Source organism: Poromitra crassiceps, assembly GCF_964638095.1.
Source record: "Poromitra crassiceps genome assembly, chromosome: 1".
Classification (NCBI taxonomy): Eukaryota; Metazoa; Chordata; class Actinopteri; order Beryciformes; family Melamphaidae; genus Poromitra; species Poromitra crassiceps.
This window is the reverse complement of record NC_139623.1, coordinates 59,857,412-59,881,628: the sequence shown is the minus strand read 5'-3', so window position 1 is coordinate 59,881,628 and position 24,217 is coordinate 59,857,412. Positions and strand designations below refer to the sequence as shown.

General features: G+C 45.4%; 1 protein-coding gene across 1 annotated transcript in view; it reads left to right on the top strand.

Annotated features, from left to right (window-relative positions):
* Positions 1–24,217, top strand: part of mboat1 (membrane bound O-acyltransferase domain containing 1) — a gene marked incomplete at both ends in the record, with an annotated part of 102,259 nt that overhangs the window by 52,341 nt on the left and 25,701 nt on the right. Inside the window, 3 exons of the mRNA XM_083649939.1 lie at positions 10,451–10,506; positions 18,968–19,022; positions 23,397–23,589. Coding sequence (XP_083506065.1) covers positions 10,451–10,506; positions 18,968–19,022; positions 23,397–23,589 — 304 coding nt within the window. The remainder of the gene's footprint in view (positions 1–10,450; positions 10,507–18,967; positions 19,023–23,396; positions 23,590–24,217) is intronic.

The following is a 24,217-nucleotide window of genomic DNA, read 5'->3' as shown; positions in this document are numbered from 1 at the left end:
AATTCCGGACTATAAGACGCACCGGTGTATAAGCCGCGGGACCAAAATTGACTATTTTTTTCTTCTATAAGCCGCACCGGACTATAAGCCGCGGGTGTTTTGATGTTTAATTACCATATGAAAGGGTTCGTGCACAGAGAGGAATGTCGGGAAAGAGATCGCTGTTTGGGGAAGCTCCCATTTATTAACATTTCAACAAAACAAAACAAAAGTCAGGTCACTAATCCCCAGACAAAATCACACAACAATAGGCTACCGTATATGTGCAGCAAACCTGTAACCAGAGAAGTCAAGTCACTAATCCTCGTCTTCCTCTTCTTCCTGCGTACTGAAACCACCAAAGTCCTCATCTTCAGTGTCGGAAACGAACAGGTTCAGGGTGGCTTCGTCAACCACTCTCCTCTCTCCTTCAGGTGCCATGGCACGAGTCCGATACCTCACGAGTCCGACACCTCACGAGTCCGAAAAAAGAGGCTAACTTCCCCCAGACCCTAACCCAAAACCTAACCTCTCCCACCCCCACGCCTAAACCTAACATCCCCCAGACCCTAACCCAAAACCTAACCTCTCCCACCCCCACGCCTAAACCTAACCTCCCCCAGACCCTAACCCAAAACCATGAGGTGTCGGACTCGTGAGGTATCGGACTCGTGAGGTATCGGACTAGGGGGCAGTCCCCGTGGCGTCATCCTCTTCATCCCGCAGCAGTCCAGCGTTTTGGAACCCGTTGGTAATTGTGGATGTTTTCACACTCCTATAATATTCCGTGATCTTCCTTTGTGTGAATTCGCCGAAGTTTGTGATTTTCTCCTGATAGTCGGGAGGGAGTTGTTCAGTAGTTCTCCCCCGGACGGACAGTCCCTTTTGCCCAGGTTACGCGCGGCTGCTCTGTTTGATCGGCGGCTGCTCTCTTTTAATGCGAGATTGACTGCTTTCAACTTGAAAGCTGCCTCGTGTGAATTTCTGCGTACCTTCCCCATGGTAAGTGAGAGTGTTGCTTCTACTGCTCGTCTTGTTGTGAATATTCCTTGATCTTCCTTTGTGTGAATTCGCCGAAGTTTGTGATTTTCTCCTGGTAGTCGGGGGAGGGAGTTGTTGCCCGAGTGGCCGTTTGCTTACCGTAATTACCATATGTAAGTGGTCACGCACAGAGGGGATTGTCGGGAAGAGATGGCTGTTTGAGGAAGCTCCCATTTACCGTATTACAACATTTCAACAAAACAACATAACACAACACCACCGTTGTTTATTTTTACAGTGCACACAGTGTCCGCGGTGTGGTGAAAAGAGGGCAAGAGAGGAAATTAAAACAGAAGTGGATTTATAGTTAGAAAGAGTGCTAAAAAAGAGAGATTTTTTTTTTTTTTTTTTTTTTTTTCTGAAAAAATCCATAGATAAGACGCACCGTTATATAAGCCGCAGGGGCCAAAAAACGGGAAAAAAGCCGCGGCTTATAGTCCGGAATTTACGGTATTTGGTGATGTAGTTCAGCCACCTGGTATTTCCCTCTCCAAATATGATGACCATCAGAGTGAGCATTCTTAACTTATAGGCTATTATGCCACTTCACTTATCCACCATTCAGAATGACCTAATTTGACAGTTTCAGAGAAGAGGTAGTAGGTCTATGTCTAAAGAAATCTCATTTGCAATAGAACTGTACCAGATATCTCCATACAACTACTGGTCAGGGTTCAATAGCACCCTAGACAATTCAGTAATGGTATATTTTCCAGGGATTTCTGTTTTTCTGATAAATGAGAGAAAAGTGATGGAGTCCTATGTTCCTATCACCACAAAGTACAATTTCCGCCTAAACTAAAGCTATATTTACAGGACTATAATTCATGATCTTTTTAGGTAAATCATTTTCTGACTATATGGTGATGTTGGGCAGCCACCTGGTTCATACCTCAGCAAATCTGGTGAGGAAAAGAGTGAGCATTCTCAAGTTATGGGCTTTTTTGTCACCTTTACCCTATTCGGACTGGCCTAATTTGGCTCTTTTTCAGGGATTGGGGTAGTTCTAAAGAACAACCAAAAAAACATTTTTTCCCCAAAAATAAAATTTGCCAAGAATCAATTTCATTAATGGGAGACCCTAAAGATAAGAAAAATCATTGTTGTCATTTGTTCTACCTCGGGTAGGGGTATCTCGAAAACTAAAGCCTTTTTTGAGGACTTGCTGCTAGACTATTTAAAGAGAGTTCAGAGCCCACAGTCTCACACTGATGTATGTTTTAAAGAGAGTTCAGAGCCCACAGTCTCAGACTGATGTATGTTTTAAAGAGAGAGTTCAGAGCCCACAGTCTCAGACTGATGTATGTTTTAAAGAGAGAGTTTAGAGCCCACAGTCTCACACTGATGTATGTTTTAAAGAGAGAGTTCAGAGCCCACAGTCTCAGACTGATGTATGTTTTAAAGAGAGAGTTCAGAGCCCACAGTCTCAGACTGATGTATGTTTTAAAGAGAGAGTTCAGAGCCCACAGTCTCACACTGATGTATGTTTTAAAGAGAGTTCAGAGCCCACAGTCTCACACTGATGATGTCATCTGGCAAACTTTGACAACGGCTGTCAGTGGGAGGAGTTAGTGGGAATGGGGAAGTGAGGGTCATGGATGGGGAGTCTTCTTTACGTTGATGTATGTCTCTGTTCATCTTTGTGAGAGGGAGACTAACTATCTTCTGTTGTGCAACAAAATATGCTGTCATTTACAATTATGAAAGTGTTTTCTTTTTGATCCCCATGAGCAGTCAATCTCTGTCATCATTAGCTACTCACGGATTGTGTTTTTCAACAGCCCAATTTAGACTTCTTCTGCTAGGTGTCTCTTCATAACATGGTTTACAATTAAGAAATAATTTGTCTTGGGTGTGCGGGTAGTGCAGCAGTAGATTCCCTGCCTACCAACACGAGGGTCGCAGTTTGGAGCCACGTGTTGTGTGGCGATCTGCCATTTCAAAACATCACTCCATTCATTCCTCTCTCTCACCCCCCCCCCCCCTCTCTGATACTACGTATTTCTCAATGGAAACACACACCCCTTGACACGCATCTCCTATCCACCCAATCACAAGTGGACATCTCCCTCACCTGTTTTCGTCCAATCCCCTCCTTACACATAACTATGGCGTAGCCTAACCTAAGATGGCGACAACTCACCAAGCAGGGGAAGAGGCAGAGACCGTCCCACAGTGACCGCGCTGGTTCACAATACCCTCGAGTTGAAAAGTCCGTGTATAGTAGCGTTTGTACCGCTCGTCCTACGCCAACACTGGATCAACGCCTGCCAAGGGAAACCCATTCATAAAAGCACCGGCTTCGCAACTCCGTGCTACTGAGGAGGAAGTGATCCCGTGACAGGCTGAGGTAACTGGCTTGGCCAGAGATCGTTTACATTGGGAAGAGGAGTTTTCTGGGGGGCAACTGTCGTGTGGATTAAATTTGGGCTTTTTGAACTAATTACTTTACTTTTGATCATAAGGAGATTCTGGAGTGGAACTATTTTTGTTGGGGGATTTAAGCTATTTTTGTTGCTGGTGTTGAACTGACCTTCTGCTTGCATTGCCTTGAACTGAACTTCTGCTTGCATTGCCTTGAACTGAACAGTCAATACAGCTTGTGCATATACGATCTTTGTGTGTTGTGGTGATTATTGCTGTCAACTGCCTTCATTCTAACTGTTTGGTTGCTTGTTTACGAATATTATGCTTTTCGTGGGTTCATGATATGATTTAATATAATTGCATTTATTCTCATTTTGTGTATCCTTTGTGGGAGGTTTGACTCTGACTGATTTTACTCAGTCTAAAATATATGACAATATATATTGTCAGGCCTAAACCTGACTGGCACCCCGGCACTGAGTCAGACCGCTACATAAAAAATGGCACCCCAGATATAGTGGAATCTCACAAAGCAAATTGTGTGCTCACCACTGAAATGTCACAACCCTGGCAAACAAAGTATGGAAAATAAACTGTTTTCTGACAAGGACAAGCATAAACCAAATGTGGATGAATGAGCATGTATTAAATGAACAGCAGACAACAAGGAAATCAAAACCACACAACGGAATGTAAACATTTATTCAACACAAACCGATTGAAGGGAAAAACTGAAAAAAAATGAGTTTACTGGATCTGCTCTCTTGGGACCCATTGCCACCTGCTGGACAGGAGAGCCGATTGCAACCACCTTTAACTCCCAGCAGTCAAGTAAGCACTGATCACGGAAGTTTGCCATCTGCTGGACAGGATGAGCAGGTGCAACTTTCTGTCCCCAGAAGCCAGGAAATCTCCAGCAGGCCCTCTGCTAGACAACAGGAGAATCTTCATGGTGGACAAGGGATCAACACAAACCTAGCAGTACTAGACATGGAACTCACAGGTGACGCACTTCCTGCTTCTACAAGGTTGCAGTCACCAGATAATATCAACATACATCACACTTTGACAGAGCTGCGGAGAAGACAAGAGGAAATGGATGGTGCAATCCAACAGTACAGAACGGAACAGCAAACGAATCACCTGGAAATGCTGAACATCCTGTCAACTCATAAACAGGATATTACTGTGGTACATGAACAGGGAATGGATCAAATAAAAGATTTATTGAAACAAAGCACAGAATACATCACAACTCAGTTCACAAATACTCTGAAGTGGAGGCTCACTCATCATCATACAGAGATTTTGAAGGACATCAATAATGTCATGAGGCCAATGGTGGCAACAGTTACACATATGCAGGATGAATTGTCAACAATCATTGGACAGTTACAGAGCATGGGTGAGGGAGTGAGTGCCCTCAATGTACAGACCATCCAAGCCCCACACCCTACATTGCAATCAACTGCAGTACAAACTTCCACCATTCCACCTCCTCGCCCACCACCTCCCTCTGTCAATCTACCTACCATACAACCAGTCATACAGGCTCGGCTGCGACTGCACTCCACCATGCAACCAGATGGTTCTCCGCAGTCCCTCCCATCTCTTGTCGGTTCCCCTATCCAGTGTGATCTGAGGGGAAGGTTTATGGGAAAAGCCCCTGTGAAAGTACAGTTTCCATGTTTTGGAAGAATGGGGGACTGCTCAGACCCCCTGATGTATTTGGAACAGTGTCACGATTATTTGGCATTAAATCCACTTAATGATGATGAACTTCTGGCTACATTGCGTAATGTCCTCTTCAGTACAGCGCGGGATTGGTGGGATGTTGTACGGCTAGAAACAACTACCTGGGCCGGGTTTGAGCATAAATTCCTATCAGCGTTCCTGTCTGAAGATTACATTGATGAATTGGAGGAACGAGTTCGATCCCGGGTACAAGGAGAGAAAGAGAGCATCCGTGAGTTTGCTTACATGTACCGATCACTCTGTCGTCGTTGGAGACCAGCCATCACAGAAGCAAAAGTCATCCAGCTCATTCTGAAGAATATTCGACCACAGCTTGCAAGCCAGTTGAGGAGCAGTGGAGTGATGACAGTGGATGGTCTGGTAAGGCTGGGTCAGCAGCTGGAAAAAGATCGTGAAAAGCAAATACAACAGGAACAACAGAAAAAATACACCAGTCCCACTAATCGGCCCCAGACTACACCGACACCCAGCCCGACAGCCTCCCAACCAACCCCTAGCCAACCTCCTAGCCAATCTTCCTACAAACCATCCTCAAACCCTTCTCAAGTCTACTGTTGGCGATGTAAAGACTCCCACCCACCCTATTCATGTCCCAACTACAAAGGCAACAGCTACAAGGGTAAAAAGTCAGCTTCCTCATCACAGCAGCAGCAGTCCTCGCCTGGGCCTTCTCCAAGTGGGAATTCTACAATGCATGTAATGTCTCACATTCAGCCAAGTCAAGCAGAGTTTCCTTTTACACCAACCAGACCTCTGCCACGCCAGTTATTTGTGACTTTGTCAATCGGGTCAGAGAGTGGGAGAGCTATGGTGGATACTGGCTCATCCTATACCCTGCTGAGCGAGGAGTTGTGGCTGGCCGTAAGGAAGCAAGGATTGGATTTACATCCCTGGTTGGGTAAACCCCTGTATTTGGCAGATGGAGGAGGAAGATGGCCGTTGGGATGGCAGGAAATAGCGCTGACCCTTGATGGACACACATGCACCATACCGGTTGTTGTCCTGTCATCAGAAGCTCTAGCCTATCCAGCAGTTCTAGGCCTGGACTTCATGTGTGTCATCGGTCTACAGATGGACATGCGTAACAACTGTTACTGGTTCAGCTCCGAGGACAAGCTCAAGTATTTGTTTGAAGAGGACACTGGGAATCATGCCAAATGGGTTCAGAAGGGACAGCTTTTCTTTTTCTCTGCTAGTGACCCCAGGGAGACAATTCCTTCTTCAATTGCCAGTGTCGACACAGAGCTGTTGTGCAAGGCGATACAGGGAGCAGAGTTGGATGCCATGGGCAAAGAACAATTATTTCAACAGTTGCAGGACAATGCCGACGTTTGTACCAGTCAATTGGGCCAGACGGGTGTTCTTACACACAAGATCTTCGTCACCCATGGCATACCATTGAAACAAAAAGCCTACCGGCTATCTCCACCAAAACTCAAGGTGATGAAGGAGCTCATTGATGAGATGCTTGAGGCTGATATAATTGAGCCATCATCGTCTGCTTGGGCATCCCCAGTGGTTCTTATTCCAAGAAAAGACAGGAAACCAAGGTTCTGCGTTAATTACATTAAGCTGAATGCAGTAACCTACACCGATGCATATCCCCTCCCCACCATACAAGAAATCCTGGATTCTCTCGCTGGCTCTGTTGTCTTCTCAAGTATTGACTTGAACAATGGTTATTGGCAGTGCAGGATGGACAGGGACAGCATCGACAAGACGGCCTTCACATGTCCATTCGGACTCTATCAATTTAAAGTCATGCCATTTGGTCTCAAGAATGCTCCAGCTACGTTTCAACGGCTGATGGAGGTCACACTGGGAGAGCTAAAAGGAAGTATCTGTTTTGTATATCTTGATGACATCATCATCTATTCTGCATCATGGGAGAAGCATTTTCTTGACATCCAAGCTGTCCTTAACAAATTGAGAGAGGCAATGCTAACAGTCAACATGAAGAAAAGCAACTTCTTCAAGACATCCCTCAAGTTTCTGGGTCATATTGTCTCTGAAGCTGGGATCCAGGTGGACCCGGAAAAGACCAAAGCTGTGGAGGAGTTCCCAGTGCCCACCAACCTGAAAGCTGTGCAAAGGTTCTTGGGGATGTCTGGCTGGTATCATCGCTTTGTCCCAAACTTCTCTGAGATTGCTGAACCCCTGAATGCACTCAAACGCAAAGGAGTCAAGTATCGGTGGACGACAGAATGTCAAAATTCCTTTGAGGTTCTCAAACAATACCTTGTGTCCTCGCCCATCCTGGGACATCCTAACTTTGAGCTGCCCTTCACAGTGTACACAGACGCAAGTGATGTCGGTCTTGGAGCAGTCCTCGTCCAGCAAACTGGATTAGGATCGGAAGAGGTCTTGGCATATGGCAGTAGGAGTCTAAACAAGGCAGAAAGAAACTACTCAACAACCGAAAAAGAATGCTTGGCAGTTGTGTGGGCACTGGAGAAGTGGAGGTACTACCTGGAGGCCAGATTCTTCACAGTTGTCACGGACCATTCTTCTCTGGTGTGGGTTTTCAAAACTCAAAAGCCCAGTGCAAGACTCACTCGATGGGTTCTTCGGTTGCAGGAGTTCTCATTTGCAGTGGAGTACCGGAAAGGGAAATATAACACCGTCCCTGATGCCTTGTCAAGAGCTCCATGTGATGCTACCACCGAACAATCATCAGCATTTGCAACCATGCTGTCAGTTCAGGCACAACCTGGGAGAGAGCTTCCCATCTCTGACGATGTGGTATGGAAGGCACAACAGGAAGACTTGGAGATCCAGAGGATATACCAGTCTGTGATGGAGGGGGGAGAAGTCTCGGTGAATGATGTTACCAAATACACCATTCTCGAGGACAAGGTCTACAGAGTCTTAAAGCTGCCCCACAAAACCATGTATCAAATCTACATACCTGCACAACTTCGACAACAACTTCTGCAGATGTTCCATGAAGACTCCATATCCGGCCACTTGGGTAGGTACAAAACCTACAAGAGAATGCAATCTCTGGTATACTGGCCTGGGATGAGTTTGGAAGTCAGGAACCATGTACAAAACTGCCAGGTGTGCCAAAGATACAAACCTGAAAGCCGTAAGGTTGCGGGCAAGTTGCAGCAGACGATTGTAGGAGGTCCTTGGGAGATGCTCGGCGTCGACTTCATGGGCCCTTTCCCCCGAAGCTCTAAGGGGAACATATATCTGTTAGTCTTTGTGGACTACTATACCCGTTGGGTGGAGCTCTTCCCTTTGAGAAAAGCCACAGCTGAAACAGTCTCTAGAATACTCACCGAAGAAATCTTGACCAGATGGGGAGTGCCTGATTACATTTTGTCCGACAGGGGCACTCAGTTCGTCTCTTCTGTCTTCAAGGCTACCTGTGACACCTGGAACTTGAGGCAGAAGATGACTTCGGCGTACCATCCACAAACCAATCTGACTGAGAGGATCAATCGCACATTAAAAACCATGATTGCCTCTTATGTTGCAGACAATCACAAACACTGGGACAAGCACCTTGCCAACTTCCGCTTTGCCATCAACTCAGCCGTCCAGGAAACCACCGGTGTGACCCCTGCAGAGTTAAACCTGGGTAGGACACTCCGAGGCCCTCTGGACGTGTTACTACGGCCCTGGACTCCACCACCAGACTCTTCAGCCTATAAAAAAGTCACAGAGCTTCAGGAACTGAAGGAGTTTGTGCAGGTGAATCTCACCAAAGGCCGGACAAGACAAAAACGGAATTATGATAAGAATCGCAGAGACGTACAGCTTCACGATCAGGACAGAGTATGGGTACGCTCACATCCCTACTCAAAAGCGGAGAAATCCTTTGCAGCAAAGCTAGCACCCAAATGGCGTGGACCCTACAGAATAATTGACCAAGTAGGACCCGTGAACTATGATGTGGTGCTGGAGGATACAGGAGAGGATCGCAAAGTTGTGCACGTGTCACGACTCAAGCCCTGCTACCCCACTGGGCAGGAGATTGAGGACATGGAGCGACAACGAGTCCTGGATATTTTCAATGAGGAGAGTGACAGCGAGGATTTCCTGGGATTTCCAGCTGCATCACCAGACGAGCAGGGACATGACCTGTAGAAGAGAAAAATTTAGAAAGTGACTGCCTAATCTCGGCTTTTTCTAAGGGGGGGAGAGTGTGGCGATCTGCCATTTCAAAACATCACTCCATTCATTCCTCTCTCTCACCCCCCCCCCCCTCTCTGATACTACGTATTTCTCAATGGAAACACACACCCCTTGACACGCATCTCCTATCCACCCAATCACAAGTGGACATCTCCCTCACCTGTTTTCGTCCAATCCCCTCCTTACACATAACTATGGCGTAGCCTAACCTAAGATGGCGACAACTCACCAAGCAGGGGAAGAGGCAGAGACCGTCCCACAGTGACCGCGCTGGTTCACAATACCCTCGAGTTGAAAAGTCCGTGTATAGTAGCGTTTGTACCGCTCGTCCTACGCCAACACTGGATCAACGCCTGCCAAGGGAAACCCATTCATAAAAGCACCGGCTTCGCAACTCCGTGCTACTGAGGAGGAAGTGATCCCGTGACAGGCTGAGGTAACTGGCTTGGCCAGAGATCGTTTACATTGGGAAGAGGAGTTTTCTGGGGGGCAACTGTCGTGTGGATTAAATTTGGGCTTTTTGAACTAATTACTTTACTTTTGATCATAAGGAGATTCTGGAGTGGAACTATTTTTGTTGGGGGATTTAAGCTATTTTTGTTGCTGGTGTTGAACTGACCTTCTGCTTGCATTGCCTTGAACTGAACTTCTGCTTGCATTGCCTTGAACTGAACAGTCAATACAGCTTGTGCATATACGATCTTTGTGTGTTGTGGTGATTATTGCTGTCAACTGCCTTCATTCTAACTGTTTGGTTGCTTGTTTACGAATATTATGCTTTTCGTGGGTTCATGATATGATTTAATATAATTGCATTTATTCTCATTTTGTGTATCCTTTGTGGGAGGTTTGACTCTGACTGATTTTACTCAGTCTAAAATATATGACAATATATATTGTCAGGCCTAAACCTGACTGGCACCCCGGCACTGAGTCAGACCGCTACAGTTGCCTCCAGCTTGGTCGAGTGTCCATACAGGCACAATTGCCCGTGTCTGCAGGTGGTGTGTCCTATTTGCTGCAGTAGCACCTCCTCTGCTCACTTGGGGTGCCTGTTTGGGGGGGGGGGGGGACTGGGGGGAATGGCGTGATCCTCCCACGTGCTGCGTCCTGCTCGTGAAACTCAACAACAACCCCTAATTGTTAATCTGCCTTCTCTCCTCAGGCCTCTGATGATAGTAACCCAAAAGATCACCACACTGGCTTTCCAGCTACATGACGGTAAGACAAAGGATACACACACGCACACGCACACGCACACACACACACACACACACACACACACACACACACACACACACACACACACACACACACACACACGCAGTGGGGCAGTGGTGGCTTAAAGGTTAGAGAAGTGAGCTTGTGACTGGAAGGTTGTCTGTTCAATCCCCAGACCGGCAGGATAACCACCAAAAGACATGTATGTTAGGGTTAATACTCCTGTCAGTGCCCCTGACCAAGGCACTGGCAAAAGAACTGGAGTTGGTCCCCGGGCGCTGCACTGCGGCTGCCCACTGCGGCTGCCCACTGCTCCTAGTTCTAGGAAGGTTCCTAGTAGAGGATGGGTCAAATGCAGAGGATGAATTTCCCCATGGGGATAAATAAAGGATAACTTAACTTAACTAACTTAAAGTGTAACTTACCCCCAAAACACTTTTTTTCAGCTTTTAACCAATATATATGACTTTGGGGGTGGTGTGTGAAGAATTCTGGTCAGAATTTCCACATTTGAGATCAAACTGTTGCCATTGTACCATTTGTATCATTTTCAGCCACATAAGTGCCCTCTATGGGTTGAACACTGCTTTTCTTTTGCCCTCAAATGAATGGGAGATTTGGTACAACCTGACTTCACGTTGTCCCCAAAGAATATGGGATTTCAAGATAGTTACTGCCCTACTCCCCCTGTACCCTTTCCCGGCTCCTCACAACTCCAAGCCTATTCCCATGATGTCACAAGCATTTTCCTACCAATATGGTGCTACAATACACACAGCTCATTGGCTGTTTGTGTCACTTGACCTGTTAATCACCTGTTAATTGATTACAATCGGCTGTTATTTTCCTACCAACTCCTATGTAACACAATACTATCAATAAACACCACTATAATCATAAAAGGAAGGAAATGGCATTGTGTTGCTGTAAATCATTCCCAACCTTTTTCATACTAAGGAGCCCTAATTTAGTTCACATTGTGGCAATGGACCCCCATATGATGAGAGTTGGTCTCTCAGATGCAAATCTGATTTTTTTTTTTTTTTTATGTAGCCTAGATATGATTTTGTCCAGAATTCCATATTAGGTTGAGAGACAACAGAGAATGCTGGAATCCTCTCAAGGACCACTGGTGGTCACTGGACCCCACATTGAGAACCACTCAACCACTTCGATTGTGCAGAGAGAAGAGAGAGAGGAGGACTCTTCTGTGCCCCTTTTTCACTAATGCACCTCGTCTAGCAGATGTCAAACAGAAACAAAAAAAAGAGGGAAACTAAACTAAAGCAGCCTACAACCTAAAAATGTATTTTCCTGCTTCACTTTTGACGGGGAGGAGAAGGCATGGTGAAGTGACACTCACCTCGCTCCGACTTATAGGCTACTCAGCTCCTGCAGCCTCACTGACGCTGTGCCCCTGTCTGTGAAAAGCGACTTGTCCAGTCGTATTTTCGCAAACAGATGCGGGATTCCCGCAATCCTGTACCCAATTTCAGACACTGATTGTGCAGAAAGAATTGTGCAGAAAAATCGCACACCAGCTATTTTTGTTTGTGTTTGTTTGTTGTTGTTTTGTGAGGGTTACAGAGTGCCCCCTGCAGGAGGCTGTTTCGCCTGTACTGAGCAGCCGGGGTCTGGGAGGAGGGAGGGGGAGAATGTTCTGCGCCCCGCTGCAGCTTTGCAGAGGTGCACTACTTTTGCACTACTTTTGACAAGAATCACGAAAAAGGGAGAAACGAAAATTAAAAAGGGACTTCATAGCGGTCTATATGGCAAGTTGGACAAGGGAATAATGTGGAGAAATCTCGCATTGTGTTACCCCAGAGCGGGGGGTTTGTCCTATTGTGCTGTGCTGCGGTAACCAGGCTCGCGTCACTATAGGCTCTTTTAACGATAGTTACACACGCTACATACACACACATGGGGAGTCAATGGAGTCAATTTCTAGTTCGCCACTGAATGGCCAAATTGATATCACTTTCAACCATTTTGAGCAACGCTGTTTCCATACAGGATATTGTAGCTCTCAAATAACTTATTTTCGAGGTGGTGAGCAAACTGTAATGGCGTCAATTTCCGGAAAAAATTCCTGAGCTGAGCACAGCCAAAGAGTATTAGTGAGACAAGAGGAGATGTAATTTCTTTGTTTTTCCCATAGGTTTTTTCAAATCAAGCAGCATGCCGTTTTGTTACATATCTGTAACAAGTCCCCCTTTAAGGATAAGAAGGTTGTCTGTTCAATCCCCAGACACCAGCAGAACAATATTCACTTGTATTTGTGTCACTGGTCACTTCATGCTGCAGCTTGATTGGCTGTCTTGCTGTCTTTCCATTTTTAATTGGTCGATTTTAAATTGACCCCTCCTCTCGTCGCTGTCGTCCGCCGCCAGGTATCCCAGCATGCTTTGGAAGGTGATGAGCGACATATCTGATACAAAATTAATGGGCAGCAGCGACTCCAAGCGAAAAAAATCACTGCCGTGTCGCTTGACTGTGAGGTGCCCCTGCGCAAGGCCCTCAACCCGAACCGCTCTAGTGGAGCTGCTCAGTGGCCAGCAGATCAGACTGTGGTTGTACTGGTCAGCTTCCAGGTGTGAGTGTGAACAGCAGATCAGACTGTGGTTGTACTGGTCAGCTTCCAGGTGTGAATGTGAACAGGGCATTCCTGAAAAAGAGAGCATTGCTTTCAGGAAACTCTCCTGAATAAGGTAAAAAAAATGCCAGCACGCAATGTTATCCATTTTGAATTGGGTTGAATTTAAAAGTCCTAAAGGGGAGTGAAGGAAGTAGGGATTACAGGAAGTAGGGATTACATAGAGAGTCGAGCCAAAGAGCATGGAAGGAAAGAGCCGACACAGACGCTAGAGCTGCTGCTGTAGCGCCAAAGCAGCACCACTGCCATATTGGCCCCTAAAATCAGCCTCCCTTGCATCAACAACAGCAGCACAATGCAGTCAGAGAGGACACACAAGGAATTTCACTGTTTAACAGACTATAAAATATATAAGCTACATCAGTGGTTCCCAAACTAGGGTACGCATACCCTATGGGTACATGTTGGTAGTACAGTCAGGGGGTACTTGGAAAATGGAAAAATGCTGGTCAGGAGGCACTTTCACTCTCTGCATCTCTTTCACTCCATTTCATATTTTGTAATGTTATTAATGTTGTATTCTTCAAAAGGTGGGTTCATTCATTGCATCATACAGTAAGCATTAGTTTTCTCTTGCAGTTTTCTAAGCACAGTGTTGTGGTTGGGTAAAGGGGGTACTAAGCACAGTGTTGTAGTTGGGTAAAGGGGGTACTAAGCACAGTGTTGTAGTTGGGTAAAGGGGGTACTAAGCACAGTGTTGTAGTTGGGTAAAGGGGGTACTAAGCACAGTGTTGTAGTTGGGTAAAGGGGGTACAGCACAGTGTTGTAGTTGGGTAAAGGGGGTACAGCACAGTGGTGTAGTTGGGTAAAGGGGGTACAGCACAGTGGTGTAGTTGGGTAAAGGGGGTACAGCACAGTGTTGTAGTTGGGTAAAGGGGGTACAGCACAGTGTTGTAGTTGGGTAAAGGGGGTACAGCACAGTGTTGTAGTTGGGTAAAGGGGGTACTAAGCACAGTGTTGTAGTTGGGTAAAGGGGGTACAGCACAGTGTTGTAGTTGGGTAAAGGGGGTACAGCACAGTGTTGTAGTTGGGTAAAGGGGGTACTAAGCACAGTGTTGTAGTTGGGTAAAGGGGGTACAGCACAGTGTTGTAGTTGGGTAAAGGGGGTACAGCACAGTGTTGTAGTTGGGTAAAGGGGGTACAGCACAGTGTTGTAGTTGGGTAAAGGGGGTACTAAGCACAGTGTTGTAGTTGGGTAAAGGGGGTACAGCACAGTGTTGTAGTTGGGTAAAGGGGGTACTAAGCACAGTGTTGTAGTTGGGTAAAGGGGGTACAGCACAGTGTTGTAGTTGGGTAAAGGGGGTACAGCACAGTGTTGTAGTTGGGTAAAGGGGGTACAGCACAGTGTTGTAGTTGGGTAAAGGGGGTACTAAGCACAGTGTTGTAGTTGGGTAAAGGGGGTACAGCACAGTGTTGTAGTTGGGTAAAGGGGGTACAGCACAGTGTTGTAGTTGGGTAAAGGGGGTACTAAGCACAGTGTTGTAGTTGGGTAAAGGGGGTACAGCACAGTGTTGTAGTTGGGTAAAGGGGGGAACTAAGCACAGTGTTGTAGTTGGGTAAAGGGGGTACTAAGCACAGTGTTGTAGTTGGGTAAAGGGGGTACTAAGCACAGTGTCGTAGTTGGGTAAAGGGGGTACTAAGCACAGTGTTGTAGTTGGGTAAAGGCCTTTCTAAGCACAGTGTTGTAGTTGGGTAAAGGGCTTTCTAAGCACAGTGTTGTAGTTGGGTAAAGGGGGTACTAAGCACAGTGTTGTAGTTGGGTAAAGGGCTTTCTAAGCACAGTGTTGTAGTTGGGTAAAGGGGGTACTAAGCACAGTGTTGTAGTTGGGTAAAGGGCTTTCTAAGCACAGTGTTGTAGTTGGGTAAAGGGCTTTCTAAGCACAGTGTTGTAGTTGGGTAAAGGGGGTACAGCACAGTGTTGTAGTTGGGTAAAGCGGGTACAGCACAGTGTTGTAGTTGGGTAAAGGGCTTTCTAAGCACAGTGTTGTAGTTGGGTAAAGGGGGTACTAAGCACAGTGTTGTAGTTGGGTAAAGGGGGTACTAAGCACAGTGTTGTAGTTGGGTAAAGCGGGTACAGCACAGTGTTGTAGTTGGGTAAAGGGGGTACAGCACAGTGTTGTAGTTGGGTAAAGGGGGTACTAAGCACAGTGTTGTAGTTGGGTAAAGGGGGTACAGCACAGTGTTGTAGTTGGGTAAAGGGGGTACAGCACAGTGTTGTAGTTGGGTAAAGGGGGTACTAAGCACAGTGTTGTAGTTGGGTAAAGGGGGTACAGCACAGTGTTGTAGTTGGGTAAAGGGGGTACAGCACAGTGTTGTAGTTGGGTAAAGGGGGTACAGCACAGTGTTGTAGTTGGGTAAAAGGGGTACTAAGCACAGTGTTGTAGTTGGGTAAAGGGGGTACAGCACAGTGTTGTAGTTGGGTAAAGGGGGTACAGCACAGTGTTGTAGTTGGGTAAAGGGGGTACTAAGCACAGTGTTGTAGTTGGGTAAAGGGGGTACAGCACAGTGTTGTAGTTGGGTAAAGGGGGTACAGCACAGTGTTGTAGTTGGGTAAAGGGGGTACTAAGCACAGTGTTGTAGTTGGGTAAAGGGGGTACAGCACAGTGTTGTAGTTGGGTAAAGGGGGTACTAAGCACAGTGTTGTAGTTGGGTAAAGGGGGTACTAAGCACAGTGTTGTAGTTGGGTAAAGGGGGTACTAAGCACAGTGTTGTAGTTGGGTAAAGGGCTTTCTAAGCACAGTGTTGTAGTTGGGTAAAGGGGGTACTAAGCACAGTGTTGTAGTTGGGTAAAGCGGGTACAGCACAGTGTTGTAGTTGGGTAAAGGGGGTACAGCACAGTGTTGTAGTTGGGTAAAGGGGGTACTAAGCACAGTGTTGTAGTTGGGTAAAGGGGGTACAGCACAGTGTTGTAGTTGGGTAAAGGGGGTACAGCACAGTGTTGTAGTTGGGTAAAGGGGGTACTAAGCACAGTGTTGTAGTTGGGTAAAGGGGGTACAGCACAGTGTTGTAGTTGGGTAAAGGGGGTACAGCACAGTGTTGTAGTTGGGTAAAGGGGGTACAGCACAGTGTTGTAGTTGGGTAAAGGGGGTACTAAGCACAGTGTTGTAGTTGGGTAAAGGGGGTACAGCACAGTGTTGTAGTTGGGTAAAGGGCTTTCTAAGCACAGTGTTGTAGTTGGGTAAAGGGGGTACTAAGCACAGTGTTGTAGTTGGGTAAAGGGGGTACAGCACAGTGTTGTAGTTGGGTAAAGGGGGTACTAAGCACAGTGTTGTAGTTGGGTAAAGGGGGTACAGCACAGTGTTGTAGTTGGGTAAAGGGGGTACTAAGCACAGTGTTGTAGTTGGGTAAAGGGGGTACTAAGCACAGTGTTGTAGTTGGGTAAAGGGGGTACTAAGCACAGTGTTGTAGTTGGGTAAAGGGGGTACTAAGCACAGTGTTGTAGTTGGGTAAAGGGCTTTCTAAGCACAGTGTTGTAGTTGGGTAAAGGGCTTTCTAAGCACAGTGTTGTAGTTGGGTAAAGGGGGTACTAAGCACAGTGTTGTAGTTGGGTAAAGGGCTTTCTAAGCACAGTGTTGTAGTTGGGTAAAGGGGGTACTAAGCACAGTGTTGTAGTTGGGTAAAGGGCTTTCTAAGCACAGTGTTGTAGTTGGGTAAAGGGCTTTCTAAGCACAGTGTTGTAGTTGGGTAAAGGGGGTACAGCACAGTGTTGTAGTTGGGTAAAGGGCTTTCTAAGCACAGTGTTGTAGTTGGGTAAAGGGGGTACTAAGCACAGTGTTGTAGTTGGGTAAAGGGGGTACTAAGCACAGTGTTGTAGTTGGGTAAAGCGGGTACAGCACAGTGTTGTAGTTGGGTAAAGGGGGTACAGCACAGTGTTGTAGTTGGGTAAAGGGGGTACTAAGCACAGTGTTGTAGTTGGGTAAAGGGGGTACAGCACAGTGTTGTAGTTGGGTAAAGGGGGTACAGCACAGTGTTGTAGTTGGGTAAAGGGGGTACTAAGCACAGTGTTGTAGTTGGGTAAAGGGGGTACAGCACAGTGTTGTAGTTGGGTAAAGGGGGTACTAAGCACAGTGTTTTAGTTGGGTAAAGGGGGTAAGCACAGTGTTGTAGTTGGGTAAAGGGGGTACTAAGCACAGTGTTGTAGTTGGGTAAAGGGGGTACTAAGCACAGTGTCGTAGTTGGGTAAAGGGGGTACAGCACAGTACTGTAGTTGGGTAAAGGGGGTACAGCACAGTGTTGTAGTTGGGTAAAGGGAGTACTAAGCACAGTGTTGTAGTTGGGTAAAGGGGGTACTAAGCACAGTGTTGTAGTTGGGTAAAGGGGGTACAGCACAGTGTTGTAGTTGGGTAAAGGGGGTACAGCACAGTGTTGTAGTTGGGTAAAGGGGGTACTAAGCACAGTGTTGTAGTTGGGTAAAGGGGGTACTAAGCACAGTGTTGTAGTTGGGTAAAGGGGGTACAGCACAGTGTTGTAGTTGGGTAAAGGGGGTACTAAGCACAGTGTTGGAGTTGGGTAAAGGGGGTACTAAGCACAGTGTTGTAGTTGGGTAAAGGGGGTACAGCACAGTGTTGTAGTTGGGTAAAGGGGGTACAGCACAGTGTTGTAGTTGGGTAAAGGGGGTACTAAGCACAGTGTTGTAGTTGGGTAAAGGGGGTACAGCACAGTGTTGTAGTTGGGTAAAGGGGGTACAGCACAGTGTTGTAGTTGGGTAAAGGGGGTACAGCACAGCGTTGTAGTTGGGTAAAGGGGGTACTAAGCACAGTGTTGTAGTTGGGTAAAGGGGGTACAGCACAGTGTTGTAGTTGGGTAAAGGGGGTACTAAGCACAGTGTTGTAGTTGGGTAAAGGGGGTACTAAGCACAGTGTTGTAGTTGGGTAAAGGGGGTACAGCACAGTGTTGTAGTTGGGTAAAGGGGGTATTAAGCACAGTGTTGTAGTTGGGTAAGGGGTACTTGGATTCAGAAATCAGGGAAAGGGCATACTGAAGCCAAAAACGTTTGAGAACCACTGATCTAGTTCCAATAAGCTTCAAAACATTGACGTCATGTGGAAGATTTATCATCTCAAATTAGAATCACAAAACTTTTTTTTTCAGGTTCAGTCTCTCCAGGCCTATCCGCTACATTTTTACATAAATGTACATTTACTTGAATGTTTGTTATGGGTAGATTTATACATGATTGCAAATTCTACGTTGACATTTTTGTTTTTTCAATTCTAGAAATGGTCTGGATATTGTAGTCAGTGTTGTAGTCAGAATTTGTACAGCAACTGCAATGCAGCTTTATATAAGGACACTTGGAGCCAAGCTTTCATCAATAACTGTATGTTTTCTTTAAAAATAAATAAATAAATCGGTAAATTGAATTTGTAAATCTGAACCCATGATTTCAAAGTGCTGTATTTGTTATTTAATGAATGAAATTCAGAATGAATGTTTACAAACATGTTGTAGCCTACATGTTTCTGCGTTGATTCTTTCATAGATTTAATAAATAAATAAGTAAATAGTGAGAATAGTATGCATATTTATTATATTTCTTCATTCACCTGGCAGAGGTATTTTTGTATGCGGGACATTTTACTGGATGCTGTTTTTACCATAGACAGATGGGTTTAACTAGTAGTCTCCTTAGGGGCCAAGATGGTGGAGGCATAGCTCTGCTGCATGTGTTTTCCATGCTGATGTTGCAATGGAGCGATCCATTGAATGTCACTTCTTCTTACCAATGTACGTTCTTTGGTTGAACATTTGGGGAATGGGAGAACTGCACAATAGAATAACTAGTTTCCAAATGTCCATGTTTTCCAGGCATGTGTAAGAAGCCCGAGCAACTGACACCAGAGCAGAAGACTCTAGCTGTGAAGTAAGTATTCCTCATGGTCATGACATACTCATGACTTGATAGATTTCTGAAGGTCAGAGTATTCTGGCACTGTGAATAAATGATAAAGATAATGGGCCCTATTGTTGCAATCGGCGTAGAAACTGCGTTTAAGGCCTAGCGCTAGGCCGCCTAGCGCAGTTAGTGGGTGTGGACCAGCGCACTCGCTATCTTGGTATCGGCGCTACACGCAGCCTCAACCATTATAACCACGCCTTTTAAGCGTAAAATTATGCATAGTCCGCTCATTGGATAATTGCAGTAAAGAGTGACACGCTTGCCTTTTAAGCTCCAATTCCTGGACAAATCCGGTAAAACCAGACAAAGCCAAGCGCTCTGCCCCCCCCCCCCCTCCCTTCATCCAGTCTGTCTGTCTCCATATATAGGCTATTATTCCATATTATTATGCTTCTCAAACCAATCTAACTGCAGTTTAAATACTGCAAGCATGTAAATACCCTACACTATAGCAAGATCAAAGTGAAAAGAATGTTCTAAATGCATCAGCTAGAAAAATATAGCCTATTAGATTGGTGAAAGTTTGTCCAGAAAGATATCATTTTCTCTCGCCTGCTGCAGGAAGGATGATGCACATAAATATACCCTACATTATGTAAAGTCATTGCATAAATGTGTTTTTATTGTAAAACTAAATGTGAAGTAGGGCCAAGTTATTGGAGCGGACATCACAGTAGCCTATAGCACATGACAGTAGAAGCGCGTTCCGCTGTCACTTATCTAAATCACGTTAAATCGACAAGGGATATACAGTATATAGGCCCAGGAGGACATATATGTTTCACATAGGGTGGTGTTTTCATTTCGATGTTTTATTTGGTCCAATATTGAAATGTTCTACAATTGCAGGTTGTGTTACCATTACACATTATTTAGATCTACCTTTATATAGGTTTTCGGCTCATTTGGTTGCTATTTAGTAGCGAAATGGAGTACCACAATGCATGCTGGGACATGCCAGGCAGTGAACTTACAACTTATTTTTCCTGTGGGAAGTGTGTTGTGTCTGTCTAAGCGAGGGAGTCAGAGAGAGAGAGAGAAGGGTGACAGAGAAGAGGCAGAACAGCGCTCCTCGCAACTGGCGCACTGAATAGGCCTGGTTTCAGAGAGAGACAGAGAAGGGTGACAGGGGAGAGGCAGAACAGCGCTCCTCGCAACTGGCGCACTGAATAGGCCTGGTTTCAGAGAGAGACAGAGAAGGGTGACAGGGGAGAGGCAGAACAGTGCTCCTCGCAACTGGTTTTCAAAAGCGCAAAGCGCTAAATTTACGCCAGTTGGGAAGATATCATTAGGCCGGCATTTAAGGCCGACACGCCCATTCTCGCCCATTCAGGGAGAGCGCCACGCCCATTCCGCCTAAAGCGCATTTGCCAGCGTAAAGCCATGTTGATATCTTCCCGAGGCAGGCGCAAGGCACGTTTTTTTGCGTTTAAGGCCCGTTTTAGCGCCGAAGGCCTGTGGGAGAATAGGGGCCATTGTTTTTGCCTATTCCGACCCACATAATCCTTAGCTTTTAGTATTTATGCACACAGGTTGTATCCGGATTAACGCCTTGATTAAAGAATAAGTAATTTTTGTTTCTCTTTAGCCACAAAGTCCAATGACAAGGAGATGCAACCATGGTGAATACAGTAGCATGTTTATGTACAAGCATGCTGGGAACTTCAAAGAAAAAGGCATCATCTTGCATGGAAAACATTTTGTTTTTATGCATGTGCAGAGATTAAAAAACAACACTTTCATCAGTGTACCATCCTTTTCAAAATAATATATAAATGTTTAAAGGGATACGCCACTTTTTTGGGAGTTTAGCTCATCTGCCATATCCCCCCCACATAATAAGGTACACCATGCCTTTACCTTCACTGTCCGAGCAGTCTGCAGTGAGCTACAGTCGTGAAGTTAGTAAGTATCGCCATAGAATGGAGGCCAATGGTACACCCGTTCAAAATAACCAAAAACACAGATCTAATAACGCCAAAATACATGTTGTGCTTCGGGTACTCACCACGAGATGAAATATTAATCTATAGTTACACGCTACACAGCGCATGCCTGGTGCCATGTTTAGAAAGTAATTCCCGCTATGTATTTACCTTAAAAAAAAGATAATTTATCCGCATTTGGATTAATATTTGGGCAATGCTTGCCCAACGGTTAGAGAAGTGAGCTTGTGACCGGAAGGTCGTCGGTTCAATCCCCGGGACCGGCAGGATAAATCTGGGTGGTGGAAGTGAAAAGGCAGCGCTGCCCCTCTCTCATTACCACCACTGAGGTGCCCTTGAGCAAGGCCCTTAACCCCAACTGCTCCAGTGGAGCTGATCAGTGGCCAGCAGACCAGACTGTGGTTGTACTGGTCAGCTTCCAGGTGTGAATGTGTTTGAATGTGAACAGGGCGCTCCTGAAAAAGAGAGCAATGCTCTCAGTGAGACTCCCCTGAACAAATAAAGGTAAAAATACACACACACACACACACACACACACACACACACACACACACACACACACACACACACACACACACACACACACACACACATACACACACACACACACACACACACACACACACACACACACACACACACACACACACACACATATATATATATATATATATATATATATATATATATATATATATATATATATATATGTATATGTATATATACCTGAAGCACAACATGTATTTTGGTGTTATTAGATCTGTGTTTTTGGTTATTTTGAACGGGTGTACCATTGGCCTCCATTCTGTGGCGATACATACTAACTTCATGACTGTAGCTCACTGTATATTGCTCAGACAGTGACGGTAAAGGCATGGTGTACCTTGGTTATGTGGGGGGGATATGGAAAATGAGCTAAAATCCCGAAAATGTGTCGTATCCCTTTAAATATCATAATTTATCATAAAACGGGGCGGACACAAGCGCATGCTTGTGATAATTGTACTGGGCATTGGCTGCCACAAGCCAAAGCAGGCGTTTCAGCGCTAAAATGTGGTGATAGATGGCATTATGCTATCGTCAGCAGCGCGCAATTACTTTTACGCTAAGAGCTTTGAAAAGGACCTCTTACGCGCAAATACCTCTCTGCGCTGGGTTGCGCACCATAATCTCCGTGCAGCGGAGCGCAGTACAAGTAAAATCCTTTTTACTTGCACAGCCTTGCCATGCCAGGACATCAAATTATGCTGCTAAAATTGGGTATTAGCAGATAATTCAGTGAGGCAATCAACTATAACTCACTGAGAAACTTTTATCACATTGCAAAGAGGGAAATTAATTGAGAAAACCTGTTGGACAATGGACATAGGCTAGTTACCATCATAACCCGGAGGGTCGTTGGCACCACAGACAATCTGTCAATAAGCTTTCTCTGTCCTCGCACGAGTGAGTACGGTACACTCTATTATGCATGGAGAGAATTACAGCATATTGCATGCCTCATGCAAACAGCCATTGCGAGACGGGAATCTGATTGGTTTTGATTGACGTAATGCCCAGCCTTGTCTGGCCACGCCTGTGAATAATTCTGGTAGTTAAGACCACCCAAATCCCATTTGTGCAGGCATTTTGGGGCGCAGATGATTTTGGCACGGCTCTAATTTGCGTCTACGACACGTGCCGTAAACGTTTCCGCTTCCCGGCCGAGAATTGCATCCCCAACATATTTCGGGGCTGTTTTAACTTCAGAGGTCACATCTACCAGACAATTATATCACTTTTAAACAGTTACATTTCTATATAAATCATTACAAGTATGCTCCCGTGAGGTGGGGATGCTTTTTTTGCTGCTGGGCGGGGGAGCAAAACTCGGCAGAACACCTGGCTGACGGTGCAAGGCGGACTGCTATCTTCCCTGCCTTAAGTCACGCGCAAACTGGTGCGCAAGTGCTATTAGGGGATAGCGCCTGTCGGAAGATATAGCCCAATATTGCTGTTTGGGAAACACACAAGTGGGTTTTCTCTGATATTTTGACTTCCATTTAAGGTTCCTTTGGTCCCTAAAATGCCGAATGAGCATTCTGACCCAAGGGACCCAATCAACACCCAGTACATAATATATATTATATTACAATATTTACATTTCATTGCTGCAAAATAACATAAAAAGGTCACTTTTTGTCATTCACAAAGTCGGCTTTTAGGTGAAGCATATTTCATCTAACAAGACTCAAGTTGGGTCTTCAAAAAACTGCATGGTCTTCTCATCTTTCCTTCAGACTTGAATAATGATAAAATATGATGCTACAACACCTGAAGCTCTCGGCGTACTGAAAACACAGCAGCTGTCTGTTTTGTTTCCAGCGGTTTCTTGTGTTTGCTCTCTCCGCAGCAAGAGACCCTCTCTTATCGAGTACCTGAGCTACAACCTGAGTTTCCTCAGCGTCCTGGTGGGGCCCTGCAGTAACTACAGGGACTACATGGACTTCATAGAGGGCAGACACATCAGCAGGAGGCTCACGCAGCACTCCGCCACCTGTAACGGGCACAACGGCTACGACAAGATGCCCGACCCCTCACCTCTGGTACATTCCTGGTCTCATTTATCAAACTGTGCTTCTTAATGATTTAAAAAAATATATTATTATGTATGAGAATTAGGGGTGTCACGATACCCTCAGTTCACGATACGATACAGTACACGATATTGGGTTCACGATAACGATACGATACGATATTTATTAATTTTTTACAAAACTTGAATAATGAAAATATATGACTGGAAAAATTGTCTTTTATTTGAAATACACAAAATGCAAAACAAATGCTGTTGTTGGAAATTGTTATTATAATACCTAGAAAACAACATGGAAGATAAGGCTTACCTTGCAATATAATGTGTCACACTGTCACAAACTAACCGTTTGTTGCATGGTAAAAGAAAAATAAACTATACAATCTATATCTTAAATAACTTGTGCAGGTAACGAGCTGTGTATTCTGTAGGCTAGTATCTTCACATTTAATTGTCATCCTCTTCAATTAATTCTCTGACTGCACTGCATGTTGAGCGTTGCGCAGCGTTAATTGACGATTGAAACGTATCAAGGTAACGTTACTCTTTCTTTACCAATCCAACACATGCCAGAGAAATTGTTTCACAACGGGAGTACAGAGTTGCATCGCCTAATGATGCGCACATTAGACGCATTC